This window comes from Mauremys reevesii, linkage group 2 (genome assembly GCF_016161935.1).
Source record: "Mauremys reevesii isolate NIE-2019 linkage group 2, ASM1616193v1, whole genome shotgun sequence".
NCBI lineage: Eukaryota > Metazoa > Chordata > Testudines > Geoemydidae > Mauremys > Mauremys reevesii.
In genome coordinates, this window is record NC_052624.1 from 54,790,139 (window position 1) to 54,813,568 (window position 23,430).

A 23,430-nucleotide genomic window follows, 5' to 3' on the forward strand; every position below is an offset into this window, starting at 1 on the left:
GAGATTCCCAAACCTGAGCTGGCTTTTGTAGGTGACAAATCTGAGGAACTGTCACAGATTGAAGTGTCACTAGAGGAGGTTTTGGAATTAATTGATAAACTCAACATTAACAAGTCACCGGGACCAGATGGCATTCACCCAAGAGTTCTGAAAGAACTCAAATGTGAAGTTGCGGAACTATTAACTAAGGTTTGTAACCTGTCCTTTAAATCGGCTTCAGTACCCAATGACTGGAAGTTAGCTAATGTAACGCCAATATTTAAAAAGGGCTCTAGGGGTGATCCCGGCAATTACAGACCGGTAAGTCTAACATCGGTACCGGGCAAATTAGTTGAAACAATAGTAAAGAATAAAATTGTCAGACACATAGAAAAACATAAACTCTTGAGCAATAGTCAACATGGTTTCTGTAAAGGGAAATCGTTTCTTACTAATCTATTAGAATTCTTTGAAGGGGTCAACAAACATGTGGACAAGGGGGATCCGGTGGACATAGTGTACTTGGATTTCCAGAAAGCCTTTGACAAGGTCCCTCACCAAAGGCTCTTACGTAAATTAAGCTGTCACGGGATAAGAGGGAAGGTCCTTTCATGGACTGAGAACTGGTTAAAGGACAGGGAACAAAGGGTAGGAATTAATGGTAAATTCTCAGAATGGAGAGGGGTAACTAGTGGTGTTCCCCAAGGGTCAGTCCTCGGACCAATCCTATTCAATTTATTCATAAATGATCTGGAGAAAGGGGTAAACAGTGAGGTGGCAAAGTTTGCAGATGATACTAAACTTCTCAACATAGTTAAGACCAAAGCAGATTGTGCAGAACTTCAAAAAGATCTCACAAAACTAAGTGATTGGGCAACAAAATGGCAAATGAAATTTAATGTGGATAAATGTAAAGTAATGCACATTGGAAAAAATAACCCCAACTATACATACAACATGATGGGGGCTAATTTAGCTACAACGAGTCAGGAAAAAGATCTTGGTGTCATCGTGGATAGTTCTCTGAAGATGTCCACGCAGTGTGCAGAGGCGGTCAAAAAAGCAAACAGGATGTTAGGAATCATTAAAAAGGGGATAGAGAATAAGACTGAGAATATATTATTGCCCTTATATAAATCCATGGTACGCCCACATCTCGAATACTGTGTACAGATGTGGTCTCCTCACCTCAAAAAAGATATTCTAGCACTAGAAAAGGTTCAGAAAAGGGCAACTAAAATGATTAGGGGTTTAGAGAGGGTCCCATTAAAGATTAAAGAGGCTAGGACTCTTCAGCTTGGAAAAGAGAAGACTAAGGGGGGACATGATAGAGGTATATAAAATCATGAGTGATGTTGAGAAAGTGGATAAGGAAAAGTTATTTACTTATTCCCATAATACAAGAACTAGGGGTCACCAAATGAAATTAATAGGCAGCAGGTTTGAAACAAATAAAAGGAAGTTCTTCTTCACGCAGCGCACAGTCAACTTGTGGAACTCCTTACCTGAGGAGGTTGTGAAGGCTAGGACTATAACAATGTTTAAAAGGGGACTGGATAAATTCATGGTGGCTAAGTCCATAAATGGCTATTAGCCAGAATGGGTAAGAATGGTGTCCCTAGCCTCTGTTCGTCAGAGGATGGAGATGGATGGCAGGAGAGAGATCACTTGATCATTGCCTGTTAGATTCACTCTCTCTGGGGCACCTGGCATTGGCCACTGTCGGTAGACAGATACTGGGCTAGATGGACCTTTGGTCTGACCCGGTACGGCCTTTCTTATGTTCTTATGTTCTTATCCTCTGTTGACTATTTATTAGGGACTGTTATTGTGGAATATTATTTATACAATAAGAGAAAGACGAACCCCAAAAGGGCACTGGTCCAGCTTTCACGGTTATCCATTCAGAATCCCCAATTCTCTCCCTGGGACAGAGTGTGACATACCACCTCCTTCAATCCACACACGGGTAACTCCTCTTTTTCAAAGAAGGCTGCAACAGCACTATCCCTTCGCCCACCCCAGTCAAGTCCTCTCCACGTGACCTAACATCCTTGCTGGGGGAGTGGGTGAAAATTGTGGGCTAAACAGACAAGCCAGGGCCACAGGGAATGCACATCATTCTTTCTCCAGCCCTGTGGAACTAAGCCAGAAAAGTTAATACTGCAGCAGCTGTACTACCCCTTCCATGTAACCATCATCCCTTAGGATCCACGGGGTGCTCCGTGGCCAGTATAAAGTCCCTGTTAGTATGATGTTCTATGGAGACATACTGCCAGAGAGCTTAATCCCTCAGAGAGCAGAAGCAGCAGGCCCTCTGAAAACCAAAGGTTTTGTAGTGTCTCTGGCTCTCCCACAGATCCTTGGTGAAAGCTCCAAGTGTGGGGCAGGCCTGATGGCCTTTTCTGAAGAGGTAGGAGAAGGGCAAACCTCTGCCCCTTTATGACCAGTCAATTTTGGGGAATCCCTACATAGGATTCCTCACATAACACTCCCCCAACCCCTTTTCATACGGAGGGGACAATCTGGCCCTGGATCCTTTACCTGGAAAAGCAAAATCAAAAGCAGAAAGCTACCAAAGGTCAATTTACAATTTAAGTTTGAAAGAAACTTTAAGGTTAAGCCTGTTCCAGGCTTTGAGATCAGAAACCGCTCTGAATGTCTGAATCATAAAGCATATTAGTAAATCAGATCTATATCTGAACTACCACAAAAGTGTATAATTTGGTGGGGATTTTAAAAATATCTAGTAATACAATCCCACACCTATCCTTCCCTGAAAACTGAAGCAGAAAATCTAGCAAACCTGGTTTCTAGGCCATAATCAGTAAGGTTATTGCACAAACAAAACAGGTCAAATTGATTCATAAATCCATTAAAAACAAAAAAAGAAAAACATCCACAGTTAGGAAATTATTCCCATTGACTTCAGTGGGCTTTGAATCAGGCCCCAGAAGAGGTCAATTAAGTAGTAAAAAAGATTATTTTCAAGCTCCTTGGTGAGTACTGCAAACAATGAAACACATACACATAAGCACACTTAGAGGAACACCATCCTTTGAAAACTAAGATCACATCAAAGAAATGCATCCTGTCCTTGCAGTACACATGTAAATTCAGTTTGTGATAATGGCTATTACACATACATAGGAAAGAGGAAAACAGCTTCTGATACACTAAGTCAAAGCTTGATTTTATTTCAAAGGCTGGGTTGTTTTTTTACAAGAGAAATATCTGAATTGCTAATTGTTTGGATTCTTTGCCCAAATAGTATGAATCCTAACAGAATTAATTTAAATCTTAATTCTAGGTGCAACTGTCTTATCTTAAACATCAATAATGAAACAACTTTAAAATGTAAGCAACTCATAGTCCTTTAGTGCCATCATTCATATCTTTTAAAATTCATACACTTTGCCTTGGGAATACACTTCCGACAACTGTTATCGCCATTTTAGGGTCCATTCCTGAATTCCATGGGGTCTCTGGCTACAGTTCTATTACAAGCAATAAGAGCTTTTGAACTCACAATTACACTTCAGTGCCCAAATATATCAAGGTGGTGAGTGTTTTTCTAGAAGGGTTTCTTTATTTTTAAAAAGTGCCTCTTTCATTAGATTTTGCTTAGCCAGTTCTGAAGTAATACATTGTTTAACAATCTTGCCATTATGATATTGAGTTTTTTCAAACACTCTTTGACAGTAGAGCAGTGTTGTTTAATCCATTGTCTATATGTAAAGTGGGTTTCTATAAGAATGTGGTGTCCGTTATGTGATTTGTAGCACAGAGCTGATATTGAGCAAGTTTACAGTACCTTCAAGGACAATGAACTTACTTATATAGCATGGTTCTATGACACCAATGTGCTTTGGACTAGACCGGTGTTTTGCAACAGAACAACTTTCTGAACTACATTTATGGACTATTATGTATGAACTGGATTTTTACATTTTAATTACAGGTGTGATCCATTTTGTGGCTACATCTACATGGCCCTGCAGTTTGGATTATGGGGGTCTGAACTGCAGCGCGCAATAGTGTGCTGCGGTGTAACTCCCCCATGCACATGTTGCTGGTGCGAACTAAAAAGGTACCTAGTTCACATTAATGTAGTTTTCTTTCAAGCCGGACCATGTTCATGTGAATTATGTACCTTTTAGTTTGTGCCCACAGTGCCCACATGGGAGAGTTGCAGTGTAACATGTAGTGCGCTCTGTGATCCTTGATAGTCTGAACTGTGGGGCTATATAGACAAATCCTAAAAATGTGGAATCACAAGCAGATATTAACACAAAACCTTTCTCCCTCTCTGCATAAACAGAAGCTGGATGACCTTCACAGCTAGGCTCAAAAAGAAATTAATGAAATTTGTTTAGAGATTTAGGGGCTGATCCTTTCCTCTTTTCTGTCAATGGGCGTTTTGCTACCAACTTCAATGGGAGCAAATTCAGATCCATTCATATGATTTTTCTAGTAATACTTTTCACTAAATAAAAATTTTATTTAAAAAGAAATGGGAGTGTCCTTTGAGTTTTTTCAGTCTTCAGCACTATGAGCTAATGCTCCAGGTACTGTTGATGTCATTTTTTGTGACGCATATTCCCAGCTTCCCACATACCAAACTCACCTACTCACGAAGAAGCAAGTTCTTCCTTCCCCTAGCATTGTTCCAACTCCCATCCACTTCCTCACTTACTTCTCTCCCCAATGAACTCCTGAGTTCCTCCCCATATCACTGTTGTCTGATTATCTTCTTCCCTTCCTAATTAAGCACCCACCCAGCATTGTGCTAATCCTGATTGGACCCCATTCCCCCACTCCATTAGCATGTTCCCCATCCTGATTGGAGACCATTCTTCACTCTCACTCAGTTCAGCCACTCAGATTAATTTCCTACCTGCTTCCATATTTTCCACTGATCTATTTGCACCAGTGTGCTTTCTCTGCATTCTAGAAAACTAACACCAGATGCATCAATGCTTTTATGTACTGAGGGGACTGTGCCTTACAGAGCACAGTTCAAAGTAGACAATAGACTGCTTCTCCTTTGACTTCAGTGGGATTTGGATCAGACCATATGTTAGGATTTCTATAAAACATTTTCAAATGTAGAAACAGAAAAGGTCAGGACAAAAATACTGTGGTTATTGGAGTCTCATAAGTAGATAGCTGGATAGATAGATATGTCTATATGTACTACATTTCCATAAAATATATGTACAGAAATACCTTTCTATCCAATTTTCCTAAGTGTTTATATGGTCTCCATCATGAGAGTAAAAAATAGCTTTATCCTTTTTAAACCTTACCTTCTCTTTTATAAGAGAGAGGGAATCTCGGATTAAGTATAAATTTAAAAAAAATAGAAATAGGCAAGGCTTAAATTAAAATTAAGAGTTTATACATTTAAGAGTATACATTTAAGAGTTTACTATAAACAAAACATTTTTTTAAAATGGGCATAAAATATTTTAACCTTTGCCCTTTCCTAAAAACTAGGTACAAACTGAATATATTTTTAAAAGATTAAACTAACAAGCTGTGTGCCTACCAGTACTTTGTTTACATGTTGCTTCTCATTCCCCCACCCTTTTTGTGAGTGTGTATGTGTCTTTTGAAATTATAAGCAAAGGCTCTGATTTACTGTACAGTGATTAACACAAGGAATCTGGCCCTGATGTGTGAATTACTGTAATAAAAAAGTATAATGAAGTATGCTGATACACTTTTTAGTCAACCCATTATACCACTCTATTCAGAATATTAAAGTAATCCCGGAAGCACAAATTAGAGCAATACATATAGGATTCACGTCCCACGTATATTTCCTCCCAAACTTTTCCTTCTGTGGTATTCTATGAGCATAGGAGCAATATTTTTAAAATTCTAGGTCTTACATTTTATTACATTCACATCTATATTATAAAAAACAAACTACAAAATCGGTTTTCCCCACTTAAAGTTCAAGTGAATCTTTGTGGACCCCTGAGAATATATAAATGGAATATGTATACAAGCAAATAAAATGAAAAATCTGTTCAAGTCCTACCATGGGCCATGCGATGGAACCAGTAGTATCCAAAGTCTACTCCTAGGAATGTCAAATACCATGTCCATGGTGAGTCCCACAGCAGTTCAAAGAGTCTGTAGTTATCCCACACATAGATGTAGGTAGTCAACTCGAGGCTTCTGGACACAACACTGAAATATACAACAAAACAGTTTTCTCAAGAACCTTTTGAATTAGGTAATAGATTTGTTGTATTGCATATTTGCACTTTTCAGTCTGAAGCTTTTTTTCCCTAACATATAAAGCCATTCGGCCAATCCTGCAGCCCTATTCTGGCAATATTACCATTGACTCCCATGCCACTATTGACTAAGGACTGTGAGCCAAGAGTGAAAAAATAGCACAGTCCCATCCTGTTTAACCTTTTTTCCATTGCAACCTGAGGTCTTCTTGTGTTTTTTATTTCTTAGAAGATCTCCAGTCCCTTCTTGGCTTCAAATTATCTAAAGCCTTTTAGACAGTTTCTTTGACCTCATTTATGGTACACAGAGATGTCAAGTATCAGAGGGGTAGCCGTGTTAGTCTGGTTCTGTAGAAGCAGCAAAGAATCCTGTGGCACCTTATAGACTGACGTTTTGCAGCATGAGCTTTCGTGGGTGAATACCCACTTCTTCGGATGCAAGGTATTCACGTGACTGGGAGATGTCAAGGTATTCACGTGACTGAGAGAAACTCATTTTTAATCTACAAGTTAGAAATACTTTTAGGATGCTACTAATTATTATTATTATTTGAATAATACCACGACAAATCTGAACACACCGAATATTTTCATTATACATTTAACATAGCCAGATGAAGGACTGAGGATGAAGAAGAAAGAATGTGTGTGGCAAGAAGAAAGTAGGAGGGGAAATGCTAGAAAGACTGATGGAAGGAGAAGTATTGCAGGACTGAAGGTTAGGGATAGAGAGAAAGGAGGGGGAAAGTGCAAAGGAGAAAGTGAGGGAAAAGGAAAAATGTGACAAAAATTGGCTGAAGAGTTCTTTTGTGTTGCTGGACAATGGCTAATTAAACTCTCAGACATTCCTGGCCTAACCCTCACTCAGTTCTGAGTACAAAAGAGTTGGTGTGGTTGAAGAAAGCACAGTTTTGGGCTCAGGGGTTTCTAGGCCATGGTTCAGGTATTGGGAGTCTACAAGGTTACAGGAAAATAAACTAGTGGCTAGTGGCTAAAAGGGCCCAAGACTGTGTGTTGTAGCTGAAACTGTCTCCGGGAAACTTTGCTGCTGTCTTTCTCATTTTTGTTCAAAGCAATCAGGACTTGTGAATATATTGTTACACCTTTGCTGAGTGGTACCAGACTTTTGGACCTTATAGGTCAGTTTCTTAGCTGGAGAAGAAATCAGTGATGCAAAACCAGGGTATTTTTGGTGTAATTAATTTACAAAATCTACACATTTTCTGTTTCCTTGAACAGAGGTGGGGTCACATAGGCAACTCCCTCTTGCAGAAATCTCAGTAAAAGCACTATTACTCTGTCACAAAGCAACAGCTGTCTTGGACCTAGGTCTTTCCTGGAATCTCCCCTGCCTAATACACATAGTTCATTTTTCCTCCCTCAGTTCCCAGGCTTTATACCTGGGAAAACCTTTAGTGCCATGGACAACAGCAGCACAGAAGTAAGGGTAGCAGTACTGCAACTCCCCTACAATAACCTTGCAACCTGCCCACAATTCCTTTATGGGTCCGGACCCCTACAATTACAACACCGTGTTCAGATTTCAATAGCTGAAATCATGAAATTTACTATTTTTAAAATACTATGACTGTGAAATTGATCAAAATAAACCGTGAATTTGGTAGGGCCTTAACACACCTGCACTTCACCTCTATCCCTGCAACAAGTGTCGTGTTTTCTCACTTCAAAAAGTCTGCTCACCCTCACTTTGGCAGCTGGTAGATTGAGAATTTCACTGGAAGCAGCAATGGCAGGTGTACCTGCCACTTTCCAAAACATTTTAGCTGTGCCCAGAAGTAGCAACAGATGCACCTGGAACGTGTTTAACTTTCATAAGAGCCATGTAACAAATATTTCTAAAGATGTTTTTATGTCTCAACCAGAATTTTGCAATTCACCTCATGAGGCATATGCAAGCTTTAGTATAAACTTTAATCACCTCCACAACAGGTCAGAAGGGAACTGATGCTATTCAAACACACACACACAAAAGGTATTTCTTAACATCTTTTAAGTGACCAGGAAATTTAAAACACCTCTTGCAACATTCAGTATCGATTATTACATACTGTTTTCTCACTTGATTCTTTGGCTTTTATTAACATATAATGCTTCTGCAATACATCCAAAGATATGTGAACTGATACATTTCCTCCATTTTTGATCAACTTTCAGCATTTCCCCTTGAGTCCTTTTGTTCCATGAGCTGAGGCCAAGGTGTAAAAACTCAAGCTAACCTTGCAACACATTTTTTTAATATACAACTCTCAGCACAAGTCAGAATCTGCTTATTTTTCCTTTATGCTCAAACCACAAATCTATAGCACATGACACTACTTGATTACCGTAATTAATGAAGAGTAATCCATCATATCAGTATATAATTCAGAAGAATCAGAAATTGCTTAGCTAAATATTTTTTATTTGTTCTTTTACAGTGTGATAAAAGAAAAGTCCAGACCTAGCATTCACTTCCAAAGCTCACTCAGAGTTTTTAAGATTTAATTCCTTTTTTCTGAAGCCTAAGTTCACTTCTTAAAATCACTGAAGACAGTTTAGTTCTCTTAGTTATATTACAGTTTTTAATCATAAATACAGTTGGAACTGAAGGCCAGGCATTTTGGGTCATCTTGTCTAGCCAGGCAGCATGAAACCCTGAGAGAGAGTCTTTCCTAACCTGTATATTCCATAGATTTATCTATTCTCATTTTGAGCACCTCTGCTTAATTTACCATTATAGACAAACTGTTATCTAATTACCCGAATCATCAGAGAGGTTTCATTGTTGTTGTTTTATTTTAAATTCCATTTGTCCTTTACTTTAAGCTACTGCTACTTGTTTTAATACTAGTGTCCACTCTAAACCACTGTGTCCCCATTGGGCTAGATAACAAAAGCAACATGGGAGAAAATTCTGGGGAATAAAGTCATAATGCAGATATGCAGATCCCCTCATAATGATATCCCTGTATTATTCAGTGGAAAATAGGGCCGGCTCCAGACCCCAGCGCGCCAAGCGCACGCTTGGGGCGGCATTTTGCCGGCAGGGCGGCAGGCGGCTTCGGCGGACCTTCCGCAGTCATGCCTGCGGGAGGTCCAGCGGAGCCGCGGGACCAGCGGACCTCCCGCAGGCATGACTGCGGAGGGTGCACTGGTCCCACGGCTCCGGTGGACCTCCCGCAGGCATGACTGCGGAGGGTTCGCTGTTCCCGCGGCCCGGGCGGGACCAGCGCGCCCTCCGCAGGCACGTCTGCAAGAGGTCCCCCAGAGCTGCGGGACCAGCGACCGGCAGCGCGCCCCCTGCGGCGTGCCGCCCTGCTTGGGGCGGCCAAATTTCTAGAGCCGCCCCTGGTGGAAAGACAGTCAGTTGGCTCCTTTCAAGAAGGTCAAGCAAGCACCATAGGACCAGGGGAGAGGATAATGTGCACCCTCTGCCCCCCTCCCCTTATCATGGGCCAGGTGGAACAACCTGTGTGGGGCCTGAAGCAGCAGGGTGTGTGTGGAGAGTAGAAGAAGCATACCATCTGAGCTGAAGAGGGAAATCCATGCACAGATATTCCCTTCCCAGTGCAGATCTCAAGGGGACAATCTAGGAAAATCCAGAGGGACAGCTACCATCTTGGTTGGTGGTAGGTATTGAACACGGGACCTTCAGAGACTTTATAGCTTGAACTAAAAAGCGAGGCTCTCAAGCTAAGAGTTGCAACAGATCCATAGCCTCTCAGCATTGGGCACAGAAGGTGACACAACACACACTGGCCATAAGTTCCATTAGCATTATAAATAAATTTATTGTGAATATCTTGTTTCTCAAGGCTTACTCAATTACTAAATTACCTATGCATTCTCCAGTTCCCCTTTTCCTTTCCCTTTTATGAACTTTTCCTAACTATTCGGTCCATTTTTTTAAGTCAGTGGTTCTCAAACATCATTGCACCACAACCCCCTTCTGACAACAATTACTACATGATCCCAGGGGAGAGGGGCTGAAACCCAAGCCCCGCCGCCCTAGACGTGGGGGGCTGAAGCCGAAGCCCTGCTGTCCCAGGCTGAAGCCTGAGCCCTGCCACCCAGGGCTGAAGCTCTTGGGCTTCGGCCCCAGGACAGTGGGACTCAGACTTCAATCCCAGCTTCCAGCAAATCTAATGCCAACCCAGGCAACCCCATTAAAAGGGAGGTCCCAACCCCCAGTTTGAGAACCACTAGAAGTGAAGGTAAAAAAAAAGCTGTGTACATTATTCTAGGGAAGGAGGACTTATCAGTATTGTTTAACTAGCATGGTCATCCCTTATCTTGCAAGATATCCCTCAATAACTACTAGTTTATTATATCATGAAACAAGCAATTTTGAAATCAATCATGGAGGCTGTATTAATATTTGTGGGGCTTTATTAGGATTCCTGTGCTTCTGTTGTGAAGATCAACCATGCAACTCAATTACAGGAAGAAACAAAGCCACGGCATTGCAGAATTTCAAAATGCAGGACAAAGACAATTTCTTTTAAATAAACTGCAATTACTCAGAGACGTATTATGCATCAGGATGCATGAATAATTAAAAGCCCACTAAGCCTTTGTTTTGGAGTGGAAAGGTTAGGGCTTTACATTTCAAAAGACACTATGGAGCTTTCTTTTCCAGATGAAAAACTGGCTCCAGTTCAAATTGGAATAAACATTTTAATAATATGACTTCACTAAAAGGGAGGGAGAGGGAGAAGCCTTGTGAAAACTTCCATTTGCAAAACAAAGTGAACCCGCCTGCAACTGAAATCCCCTTTTATTTCCTGTACAGGTGCCAGGGCTTGAACAGACACCCAATTTATTACCCTGTCAACTGACTTATTAGGGTTGACACAAATCGAGCTGAAATATGCCTGACATACTACAGTCAAGGCTTTTTTCACACTTTAGCACAAAGCCAAACTTTTTGCAAGGTGGAGGGAAGGGGAGAGGGAGTTATGGGAGTTCTATTCCCTGTTTTCTATCAGCAAGATTAATATGATTCTCTCCCATTCTTAATATGCGAAAACCAGTCATGAAATAACCCAAGGCTAAAAACAATTCACCAAAACGATACAGCTGGGAAATCACCATCAGAATCTGGAAAGCCCTTGATTACAGGAAATAGCACCCTACATTTTCAAAAAAATATTCCCACTAGACCCTGAATCTGAACCAAAGCCTCTTCTCCAATATGATTTTATTCCCTGGAATTTTAGCCTAAATAATCCAAATTCCCAATTCTCCTCAAAGGGAAAAAAATTTATCACAAAGCGAAACTAAGTAAAATATGTGGCAAATCTGAGTACTCATACAGATCTTCTATTTTATATTTTGTTTTCTTCCAGCACTGACCTCCATTCCACCATACCTATTCCTCTCAGACTTCACTCTATCAAACTGTTAATTTAATATATTAATATTAATCTATTTTAGAGAAAGAGGGAATAAAAACCAATAGGATATAAACTTTGGGGGAATAAGAAATAAAAGGTCCTCATGATCTCTTATAAAATTCATTCTTTCCACACACCTCTGTCATCTCTTGCTATCCCATGTATAACTTAATACCTAACTCTTAAAAACCTTATTCCTGCAAATCATCTTTATCCTCACAAATAGTCCCACTGACTTCAGTGTTGTTATTCATGTGAGCAAAGCTTACTGACATAAGTCTACACACAGTCTTTGTACTGGTATTACTGTCTCACTCTTTACCAATTCAGTTATGCTAGTACAGCCCTAGTGTAGACACAATTATACCACAATTATATATATATACACACACACACACACACAGAGTTATACAAGTATAGCTTATTCCCCTTCCTGTACGGAGTAAGCTCTACCAGTATAAGCTTATTTTTACCAATATTTCTGTGCCCACAATAGGACCATGTCTATACTACAGAATTAAGTCAACTTAAGTTACGTTGACAATCATAAGTCGCTTTAATAACATCAGTTGTGCATTTCCATGCAACACTCCTTGTGTCGGCAGATCATGTCGGCAGACCGTGTCCACAGCCATTGCTCTTGCATTGACAGAGAGCGTTTCATCATGTGTAGCTATCCCACTGTGCAAGTCGCCCACCTCTGTCAACCTCTGCCGCTGGGAGCTCTGGGAACAGATCACCATCCCATGACGCAGTTCTTTCTGTCTCATCATTCCCTCGGCTTCCTACTACATTTCATGCTCTTGCAAACTGTGCACCCACCATCTCTGCCTGACAGCATGGACCTGAGCTGCTCACCAGCCTGGTAATGAGTGTTATGAACACAACATGGCTGGTCCTGCGGTATTCCATGAGCTGTGAAAAAGAGGGTGAATCGGTGATGCCTGCTGTCTGCCATGGAAACAAATAATTCAAGATTAATGCTGGCATTCACAGAGCAGATGCACATGGTGGACTGTCGGTACTGGGCTTGGGAAACGAGCACCTAGTGGTGGGATCACATCATGATGCACATATGGGATGACGAGCAGTGGCTGCAGAACTTTTGGATGCACAAATCCAACTTCCTAGAACTGTGTACAGAGCTTACCCCTGCCCTACGGCGCAAGGACACCACAACGAAAGCTGCCCTCACAGTGGAAAAGTGAGTAGCAATCGATGTGTGGAAGCTGGCAACTCCAGACTGCTACCGGTCAGTCACAAATCAGTTTGGAGTTGGGAAGGCCATCATGGAGGTTGTGATGATGCAAGTATGCAGGGCCATTAATCGCCTTCTGCTATGAAGGAATGTGACTCTGGGTAATGTGCAGGACATAATCATTGGCTTTGAGGCAATAGGATTCCCTAACTGAGGAAGAGCAACAGATGGAACACATATCCCAATTTTGGCCCCCGACTATCTTTTGATGAAGTATATCATCTGAAAGAGTTACTTCTTCATGGTCTTGCAGGCAGATGGTCTTTCACTGACATCAGCGTGGGGTGGTGAGGGAACGGGCATGATGCACACACCTTTCAGAACACTGGTCTGTATAGAAAGCTGTACACTGGAATTTTCTTTCTGGAACAGAAGATTCCAGTGGGGGATGTGGAAATGCCATAGTGATCCTGGGAGACCCTGCCTACCTATGGCTCTGTGGCTCATGAAGCCTTACACTGGGAACCCTGACAACAGCAAAGAGCACTTCAACAACAGGCTCAGCACATGCCGAATGACCACTGAATTGGTTGATTAAAAGGTGGCTGGTTGGACCTCAATAAGGAAAATAAGCCAACGGTCATTGTGACCTGCTGTGCTCTGCATAATATTTGCGAAGCAAAGGGGGAAATATTTCCCCAGGGGTGGACCACTGAGGCTGATAGCTTGGCTGTTGATTTTGAGCAGCCAGATACAAAGGCAATTAGAGGGGTGCAGTAGAAAACTATTTGAATCAGAGAGGTTTTGAAGGAGTATTTTGACAATGATTCTCAGTAATGTGTCTTTATGTGATGCATTCGGCCACACAACGTTTACTTGCTATCTTGAATTACCCCATAGTGCTTGCTTTCTGAGTGTTAGTTGTACTACGTAAATATCCCTACCTCTAGCCACCATGTTTCAATGTTAGCAATGACTGATGTGTGTATGTGTAGCGAGCCGGTGTGGCTCCCCTCCTCCCCGGGAAGGGTTGAGCCCCGGACACAGGAAGAGGCGGGGCTACAGAGTGGTGAGCCCGCCCCTCAGAGGGTCAGGCAGCGACCCGGAAGGATAAAAGCCAACCCCTCCAGCTCAGTCAGGCCTCAGCCACCACGGGGAGCAGACCTGCCTGAGGGAGCTCCTGACGGGGAAGCCGCTGGAGCCCAGAGCCCTTGCCTGGACTGGCCGGAGATACCCCCGACTCGCTACTGGGAAGACCTGCCGGAGCTTCCCCGCGCCACCTACGAAGAGGAGCCGCTAGGAACCTCCCCACCACCGTGCTGTTACCCTGAGGAACCCCCGGAGCAGAGTTGGGGTGAGGAACCCATGCAGTGGGACTTCCCGGGACTGGACGCCGAGGACCCGGTAGGACCCGAGGGGGATATTGGAAGTGACCCGGGGGCAGCCGACCTCAGCCAGGCTGCTGACCAGGCAACCCCCATGTCAGTGTGTAGCGGTCAGGATCCCCACTGACCGTCAGCGGTAGCAGCCGCTGCTTAGGGCCCCAGGCCGGGACACAGTGGAGTGGGTGGGCCTGTGTCCCCCCTGCCACCCCACTCATGGATGGCAGTTATCCCCCTCACCTTACTGCTCAGCCCTGCTGCAAGAGGCCTGAGCTCCCCTGTACTGTTTAGTGCTCAGCCCTGCTACAAGAGGCCTGAGCCTTCCCTGAACTGTTTAGTGCTCAGCCCTGCTACAAGAGGCCTGAGCCTTCCCTGAACTGTTCATTGCTCAGCCCTGTTGCAAGAGGCCTGAGCTCCCTTGTACTGTTTAGTGCTCAGCCCTACCACCAGGGGCTTGAGCCCTCCTTCTACGGTTCACGGCCCCGCCTTGTGGCCCAAGGCCGGAGCCCCGGAGGCTCTGACTCTGTTACCTAGCCTTAAAGGGACAGGACAGAGCCCCCGTGAGACCAGAGGGCCGGTGTGGCTCCCCTTCTCCCCTCGGAGGGTTGAGCCCCGGACCCACCTGTCACAGTATGTCACAAATAAAAATTCATTTTATTTCAAAGACTTAAGTTTTTAATAACAGGACAAAACACAAATTTTTGGTCAAACTGGGGATGTGACAATGTGGAACAGTCTCATGATTAGAGCTCTCACAGCTGTGTGTACTCCAGCTTTCATTGGGAAACCAGTCCATAGCCGTGGAGTGCATGGGTAATGAGAGGAACCGGGAACACATGAGGAATGCAGTGAGGGAGTTTGGGGAGGGCATGGTGCGGAGTTCTGTAGTAGCTGCAAGGAGAGTTGTGCACGGATGTGTTAAGATTGCAGGGTAATAAGGGACTTCATCATCTCTGTCTGGCCCTCCAGGAGCTTTATCATCCACTCCTGCCCCTGTGTCCTTTTCAGGACAGCCAGCCTCAGTCTTTCATCAATTGTCTCCCTCCACTCTCTTGTCTCGGTATGTGCTGTATCAGTTGACTGCAGCACTTCACAAAACATATCCTGCTTACTCCTCCTGGTTCGCCACCTTATCTGACAAAGGCGCTCCACTGATGTGGAGGAGTGGGTCCTCAAGGGCACAGCTGCAGAAGACAATGAAACAATCAACAGAGACAGTTACACACACCTCTTTCTCACTGTCTCTTGACCTTCACACAGGTTGGCGTGAGTCCCAAATATGATGAGTTTTGGGCGGGAGTATTGGCAAGGGGGAATGGGCAAGAAAGGACAACGGGTGGTTTGCTAAGGCAGATACTACAAGCAGCTAGGGAAACTATTCTGAATATTGGTACCCTTTTCCACAGGCTAGGGTAATCAAACCCGGTATTTCACTCCTAAGGGTAACCCAGGATGCAAGGGTGCATCTTCTGCAAGAGTGTGGCTTCAGACAAGCTCCATACGCTGCTCACGTGTGTGGTGCTTTGATCCCTGCATAAATAATTGCCAGGTGGCATGGCAAAGTTTCCTACGGTGGGGTGAGAAATAAGGCAGCTCTTCCAAAGAACCTTCGGCAGAGGATTGCTGAGTACCCACAGGAAAGTTCCCTAGAGATCTCTATGGAGAATTCCCAGGACATCCCCGTGTACATTAACAAACTTCCACTGTGAAAATGGACAGGCTCTGTTCTTACTTTCTGTCCCTTATCCCTCCTCTACCATATAACAAAGTACATCAGAGCTCAATCTCCTCTCACCATGCAGTATCAAAGCAAAATGAGCACTTTCCAGACTCCCCTCTCCTGTATCCTATGTGCCAGAGCCAGAGTGAGGGGACTGGTTAGACCCCTCTGAAGTGAAAAGGAGGTCCTGACTTGCCACACCATCAGACGATCCAGCCACATGCCCCATGTCGTCTTCCAGTTCCATTTCCTCATCCACCGCTTCATCATTGGGGTTGAGTCCACTGGCCGCTGCCTCCAGTCCCCCCAGAGTATCCACAGGGCTCTTGGCAGTGGAGGTGGGGTCACCGCTGAGGATGGCGTGCAGCCTCCCTTGCCTGCTGGTGTGCCTGCCCCAGCTCCTTGATCTTAGCACGGCACTGCTGCATGTCCCTCTCGTGCCTCTTCTCCTTCATCCACTATAATCAGACTACAGGTATCAAAGTTCCAATAACTGGAACGAACCTGTAACTGCACAGCTTCCTCTCCCCATAGACTCAGCAGATCCAATAGCTCCAGTGTGTTCCAAGCGGGAGAGCAGTGTTGGCTGCGGAGAAGTGGCATGGTCAGTTGGGAAGATGCTGTGTGCACTGTGCACACCAAGCAAACAGGAAGAGGAATTTCAAAAATTCCTGGGGCTTTAAATGGGGGAGGGGTGCATACCTGTGTACCTTCCAGGCAGTGGAGTTCAAACTGTTGACCAGAGCGGTCAAGTTGGGCATCGTGGGACACCTCCTGGAGGCCTATTAGGGTGTGTCATCTGTGTCGGTTGGCCCACCGGCCTCTGTCACTGGGGAATTAGCAGAGGAAGGAGCGCCGGCAAGAGTCCATAGCGCGCCCCTCAGGCAGGGGAGCGCCGGCAAGAGTCCGTAGCGCCCCTCAGGCAGGGGAGCGCCGGCAAGAGTCCGTAGTGCGCCCCTCAGGCAGGGGAGCGCCGGCAAGGGCCCTGACAGTGGTGGGGCGAGGGTCCCATCACTGGGTCAGCGGGGATCCTTCCGCAACACGCTGACCAAATAGACTCACCGCACTGTGCAGGTCTGTCCCTGGACTACTCCATTCCCTCCAGCTCGTCCGGGTACTCAGCTGCTGGCAGCTCCAGCTCCCCCTCCACATCAGGTCCTTCAGTTCCTCTGGGTACTCGGCGGCGGGCAGTCCTGATAGCCCCAGTCCTTCCTCTAGGTCAGGTTTCTCCTGGTCCAGGGCCTCCCCTGGTGTGGCAGTAAGGTCTGGAGGGAACAGCCGGCAGTCTGTCTGCCTCCCTCCCTGGGGCTGGCCTAACTGAGCTAAGGGATTCGCCCTTTGTACTTCCTGTTCCACCCCTCCCCTTCCGGGGCCTGGAGTAAGCTTGTCCTGGCCCTGCCCACTCTGAGAGAGCAGCTCTTTACCCTCAGGTTCGGAGGGAAGCCACCCTGGCTCCCTACAGGGTGACATAACCAAGTGCAGTATCTACACTGATGCTGTGTTGCTTTACATCGCAAAAATCTCTATGCCACTTGTCGAGATGGTTTTATTATGTCAGCCTAGCAGGGGAGTTACATAGGCAGGAGGGGCTTTTCAGTGTGTAAATCTCCACTGTTTTGTCGACGAAAGCTGACTTTTGTAGACAAAACTGTGTAGGCCTAGGGAGGTTGCACTGCTTTAACTATACTGGCACAACTTGTATGTTTAGAAAAGGCTTTAGGATTTGCAGGATGGGTTCTTAGACTACAATCCCCCACCGAGAATTATCTTAATTGTATTTATATATGAGCTCCATATACATATGATGCTATAGAAATAGCAATGTTCATTCAGTATCTCTTTCAACATGGGGCCTGATTTTGATCTCTCACTATTGTAAATAAGTAGTGATTCCCACTGAGTCCAATGGGCTTCCAGTGCTTTGTAGGTGAGACCAGAATCAGGCACATGGCATTCGCCAGTATCATACCAGTTGGGAATGAGGGATGGACATGTACCATTCAGCCCAGAATAAATTCATGTGAATTTTCCGAGAACATAGAAAGGAGTAACAGCCCTTTAAAAATGTAAAGAAATAACTGTATTGAATCATTATTTTATGTCATATGGTGAAATCAGGAAAAAATATTTACATATTCATGTGGATTTTCTAAATCAACAGCTTGGGTCAGACTCCTGAGTCTTAAAAAGCCACAGTTCACTTTTTTCACACTATTATATGCAGCTCTGGAAGTCTATTATTTTAAAATTGTACTGTTTGATTTTAGAAATAATTAAGGAATCATTTTTTCTAGTTTCCAGAATTTCAGGATGTTGACTCAGCAAATTAGGCTGGCCTCTTTTAAAACTGCTGCTCCTGTACTCCATCTAGTGGAATACTGATTGTGCTTAATACATTATCTAGTAAATATATTGTGTCTTACACAATTAAGTACTCGACACACTGGTACAAAATATAGATATTACATTACATCTTTGCAGAATACACAAACTGAGCCAATTTATCTTAATGAAGAACAAGAAAACATGTAATATAATTCAGTGTGATATAACCTGGTTTGGGAACCGCATTTGGGGAGGAGGCGCTGGAATTTTTGAGCGGTAAAGGTTATTAAACAAATAAAAACCCATCTCAAATCCCAGTAAATATAGCTCACAATCTATGTTCCTACACACCCATGTGTGTGAACAAACCAGTCTAATGGCTTTCTTTCAAACACGAGGGCCAACTAGCAACTGCCAAGGTCAATGGAAAGAATGGGATAGAGTTCAATGGGTACAGAACTGGGCTAACCATGCAGTTACTCACAACGACTGATGTTCTAAGACATGGTCTCTGCAAAATGTTCCACTGGTTTAGCTAAGGGTATACTTCTAAATTGATTTAGTTAAACTGATGTAAACTTTTGCAGGCCCTTTTAATTCTAGCTTGTATCAATTTAGCTCAAGTCGACTCCTTGCTGACTTAAACTAGATCAGTAAAAGCCAGAGTTAAATCAAATTAAGCTTGTCTACACATCAGTTTAACTAGATCAATTTAGAAATAGGTCTTTAGTTAAACAGATGTAACTTTTGTGTGGAATCAGGGTAAAGCCAGTAAGTAGAGAAATGGAAACAAAGATATTAAGGAACTGCCAATTGCACATTTTCCTCTAGTAGGAGTGATCAATAAGTTAGGAGTTACAAATGTTTTAGAAACCAAATTCTGTTTAAGGTACCCTCTAAAACCAGGACATGCTTTTGCATGTGTACATGTATGTACACACCCTCTCTGCCTCTAAATCAATGGAAGCTTCTCAGGGCACAATGTCTACTCCATTTTGACCATTATGGCATGGAGTTTCACTTATTCACACTTTCAGATGACATCAATCGCCACTGTTGAAAGACTGGAGTAGAAACCCCACATGACACGTAAAAGTCTGGAAATTATGCTTGCTAGATTTTAAATTTTACATGAGAAAAGGAATGTGCACAATTTTGGTAAACAAACTCAATTAATTGCATTGGTTATGATATATGAAGAACTTTAGGAAATATAGCCCTACTATACCATGGATATTACTGCCACAAATAAGGTGCAAAAATCTTATGAAACACATAATGGTATGAAAAATCCAGAAGGCATTTTTCCTTTTTTTCTGGAAGTCAACAATATTTCAAATAACTTTAATTTCCTCTGTTTTAAAAAAAGAGTCTGATAAACCATAGCTTTCTCATTGGAATGGAAAATTCCATTGCAGACATGACCACCAAAACGTGTGTGTGTGTGTGTGTGTGTGTGTGTATGTGCGCGTGTGCGTGTACAGCAAATGGAGAGTTCTCCAACTAGTTTGAAAAGGTACCTACCTAACTTATCCCCCAAACACATTTTGAATTGATTTATATTCTGCTGCTTTAACAGAAGAAATGGACCAGTAAGAAATAATACACATACTTGTTCAGTAGATATTTATATCTGGAATAAGACTTCTCTTGGGAAAATATATTAAAAAAAACAGCAACATTTCAGGCATCCTGGCAACAGTTTGTTGGGGGAAATAATTATTTATAATAGAAGTTCTCAAAATATTTTTTACCCAACAACTTGTAAGTTAATGACAACATTTTGCATCTTCTATTCTCACTGAAATCAAGTTCAATAAGTCCATCCAGTTTACCCACAAAAAACTACTCTCCATCAAATATCATACTTAGTATAAGGAAACAATTGGGTTTTTTTTTAAAAAGTGTACAGGTTTTTTGGAAGTAGTAGTGTATCCACGACAAGCATTTCTATTACATGCGGCACAGTCTGGGGGGGCTTATAAGCAAGATGCACTCCCATGTTTGATAAGATTTTTCCCTTGTACACAAATTTCATATCTATCTCTCTATATATCTATATAGATATATAGCCTGTATATGGCATACTAATACCCACAATCTATGTTTTTCATTTTCTCTACCAATGAAGTACAAAACGCGGAATAAAAACTGTTTTCCCTCAGGTCTGCTACACTTCTGTTACCCAGATTGTGGAATGGAAAACTATGCTCAGAGACTAAATTTGGTTTTCACGACTTCTCATTTTCCCCATAATCCAAAAACCTCTTTGTGATGACGCATCTGAAGCTTCATTCTAACTAATGGATTAATAGGCTGAAGCACACCATTTTAGTTTCAACCACAGATTTTTTTAAGGAAGTGGCAAACCATTTCAGCTAGTTGAGAAAATGAAAATTAGTCCCTGGGAGAGGATACAATCAATGGTGTGTTAATCTAACCCTCAGCTGTTAATGATTTGCACTAGGATTTCCCCTGACTCTGTGGGTTCTGCTGAAATATTGTTTTAGCAGTTTCTGTGAGATTTCCCTACCCTTTTCTTGCTGAAAAGGGACTGACTGAAGGAGAAAGCTCAGCAACAAATTTGTGCTTTCTTTTTTTTTTAATCCCAATTCTTTTACACCACCAAAAGGTAGATGGGGAGGGAGAGAGAATGTTCTCTTTTTCAGTCCTGTCCTGTTTAGTCTATCTAGTGTCCATAGCTCCTTTAACTGATAAAAAACAGCGTTAGGCCAAGCATTCGTCATTAGAAACTGACAATTAACACTTTAATTCTATGATTTGTAACTGCTTTGTGAATGTACTCTCAGAAAGCTAAAAGCCTTTCACAGTTCTGGCTTGAAAAGACAACTGTGAAAAGAGCTAAAGTGTTCCCAGATCTCACATACTAGTATTAAAATAGTAGTGAGCTGGATGAGAAGGTTAATAGAGTATGCTCATTCATTTCAGTGCCAGCACCAAGGGCCAGATCCTGAAAAGTGCCGAGTGTCCTCAGTGATCATTCACTTCACCAAATTCTCCCATCCTTACAGAATAATATGTGCATAGCATTCACAGAGCCAAATCTTGCAAAATGTTGAGTGCCACTATGAGGAAAGCACTCAGCACCTCGCAAAATTGAGCTATATGCATACAATGCAATTTTTCTTGATAAATATTTTTGCAAGTATGTATGAATCTGGTGAATTTTAGTACTCTTAAAATAAAAATGAGACATAGTACCAAAACTGCTAACTTCCTTATACCATGGTGCCAAAACTGCTAACTTCCTTATACATCCTGACCTTCATCATAATCTGACCTGGCCTCTCCAGATCAGAAAGACGGTTACTTGATTTGGTAATTCTCTGATGTGTATGAATTTCTAGAAAACAACATTAATTCCAATTGAAAATATAGCATGATAAATAAGATCTGATTGAGGTTTCTCAATTGTACAGTCATTTTCACTACTCATCAATTACTGAAAGAATTTCTTGTTTATATAAAAACTGATACACAAAGCAGGTTGGATATAATTAGCATCTTCAAAAATAGTAATATGAAATAATCAAATAATTATCAATGAATTAAGCAAACTTCTTTTGAATATTTCTGATGTTGACAGTTCACATCTCTTATTTGTGTAGGCAGCGTTGGGAAAGAGCTAGCTGATATCTTTTATGTATCTGCTTAATTCTTTAAATGGTAACTTCTAAGGCTATTGCTCCTGAAAACTGAAATAAACCATCATATGTAGTCCATACTTTCTGGGGGCCTGATCCAAAACCATAGCCATAAATCTTGTCAAACTAACCAGATAGGTTTTTTTTTTATGAAACTACAAATTTGGTTTATAAAGCTAATAGTGTTGATAAAGTATATTTAGACTTCTGTAAGGTATTTGACTTGGTACTGCACAGCATTTTGATTAAGAAATTAAAACAATATGACATCAACATGGCACACATTGAAGGGATTAAAACTGTCTAACAATGTAACTGCCAACAGGGAATCTTCACTGAGCAGCTGTGTTTCTAGTGGGATCACCTAGAAATCAGTTCTTGGCCCTATGCTATTTAACATCTTTATCAACATGTGGGAAGAAAACATAAACTCAATAGTAATTAAGTTGGCAGATGACACAAAAAAGGGGGTGTTATAAATAATGAAGAGGACAGGTCACTGATACAGAATGATCTGGATTGCTTGGCCCATGTGCTTCCATACAGCCAAATGTAACTCGTACGTCTAGGACAGCGGTTCTCAAACTGTGGGTTGTGACCCCAAAGTGGGTTGTGATCCTATTTTAATGGAGTTGCCAGGGCTGGGGTAGACTTGCTGGGGCCTAGGGCTGAAGCCAAAGTCTGAGCCCCATTGCCTGGGGCCAAGTGTGGCTCAGGCTTCAGCTTCAGCCCTGGGCAGCAGGGCCAGGTTACAGGTCCCTCACCCGGGACTGAAGCCCTTGGACTTTGGCTTTGCGCCCCCCCAACCCGGGGCAGTGAGGCTTCGGTCCCCTCTCCTGGGGACATGTAGTAATTTTTGTTGTCAGAAGGGAGTTACAGTGCAATGAAGTTTGAGAAACCCTAATCTAGGAACAAAGAATGTAGGCCATACTGGCAGGATGGAGAAACTACTGTGGGAAGAAATGACTTGGGGTCATGGTGGATAATATATGGAGATATACCTATCTCACAGAACTGGAAGGGACCCTGAAAGGTCATTGAGTCCAGCCCCCTGCCTTCACTAGCAGGACCAACTACTGATTTTGCCCCAGATCCCTAAGTGGCCCCCTCAAAGGCTGAACTCATAACCCTGGGTTTAGGAGGCCGATGCTCAAACCACTGAGCTATCCTTCCCCCCAGTCAGCTGAATGTGAGTGCCCAGTGAGATACTGAGGCCAAAAGTGCTAATGCTGTCCTTGGATGTATAAATAGAGAAATATCAAGCAGGAGAAGAGGTTAAATCAACTCCGTACTTGACACTGATGTTAGTGGTATTACTGAAACACTGTATCCAGGTCTGGTGTCATCACCACAAGGATGTTGAAATATCAGAGGGTTCAGAGAAGACATGAGAGTGGTTAAAGAATTGAAAATAAGCCACAAAGAAAGACTGAAGGACTCAATCTATTTAGTTTATCAAAGAGAAGCTAAGAGTGACTTAAGCACAGTCTACAAGCAGTGGTGAGCTGGAGCCG

At 42.8% G+C, this 23,430-nt stretch overlaps 1 protein-coding gene across 6 annotated transcripts in view; it reads right to left on the reverse strand.

Moving 5' to 3' along the window:
- The window catches only part of AGMO (alkylglycerol monooxygenase), a 515,888-nt gene that overhangs the window by 483,811 nt on the left and 8,647 nt on the right, over positions 1-23,430 (reverse strand). For all 6 annotated transcript variants that reach the window (XR_005593863.1, XR_005593864.1, XM_039523587.1 and 3 more), the window contains exon 3: positions 6,029-6,180. Coding sequence is in view for 4 of the 6 variants with exons in the window: in XM_039523587.1 (XP_039379521.1) it covers positions 6,029-6,180 (152 nt within the window). In the remaining 2 variants the exon portion in view is untranslated. The remainder of the gene's footprint in view (positions 1-6,028; positions 6,181-23,430) is intronic.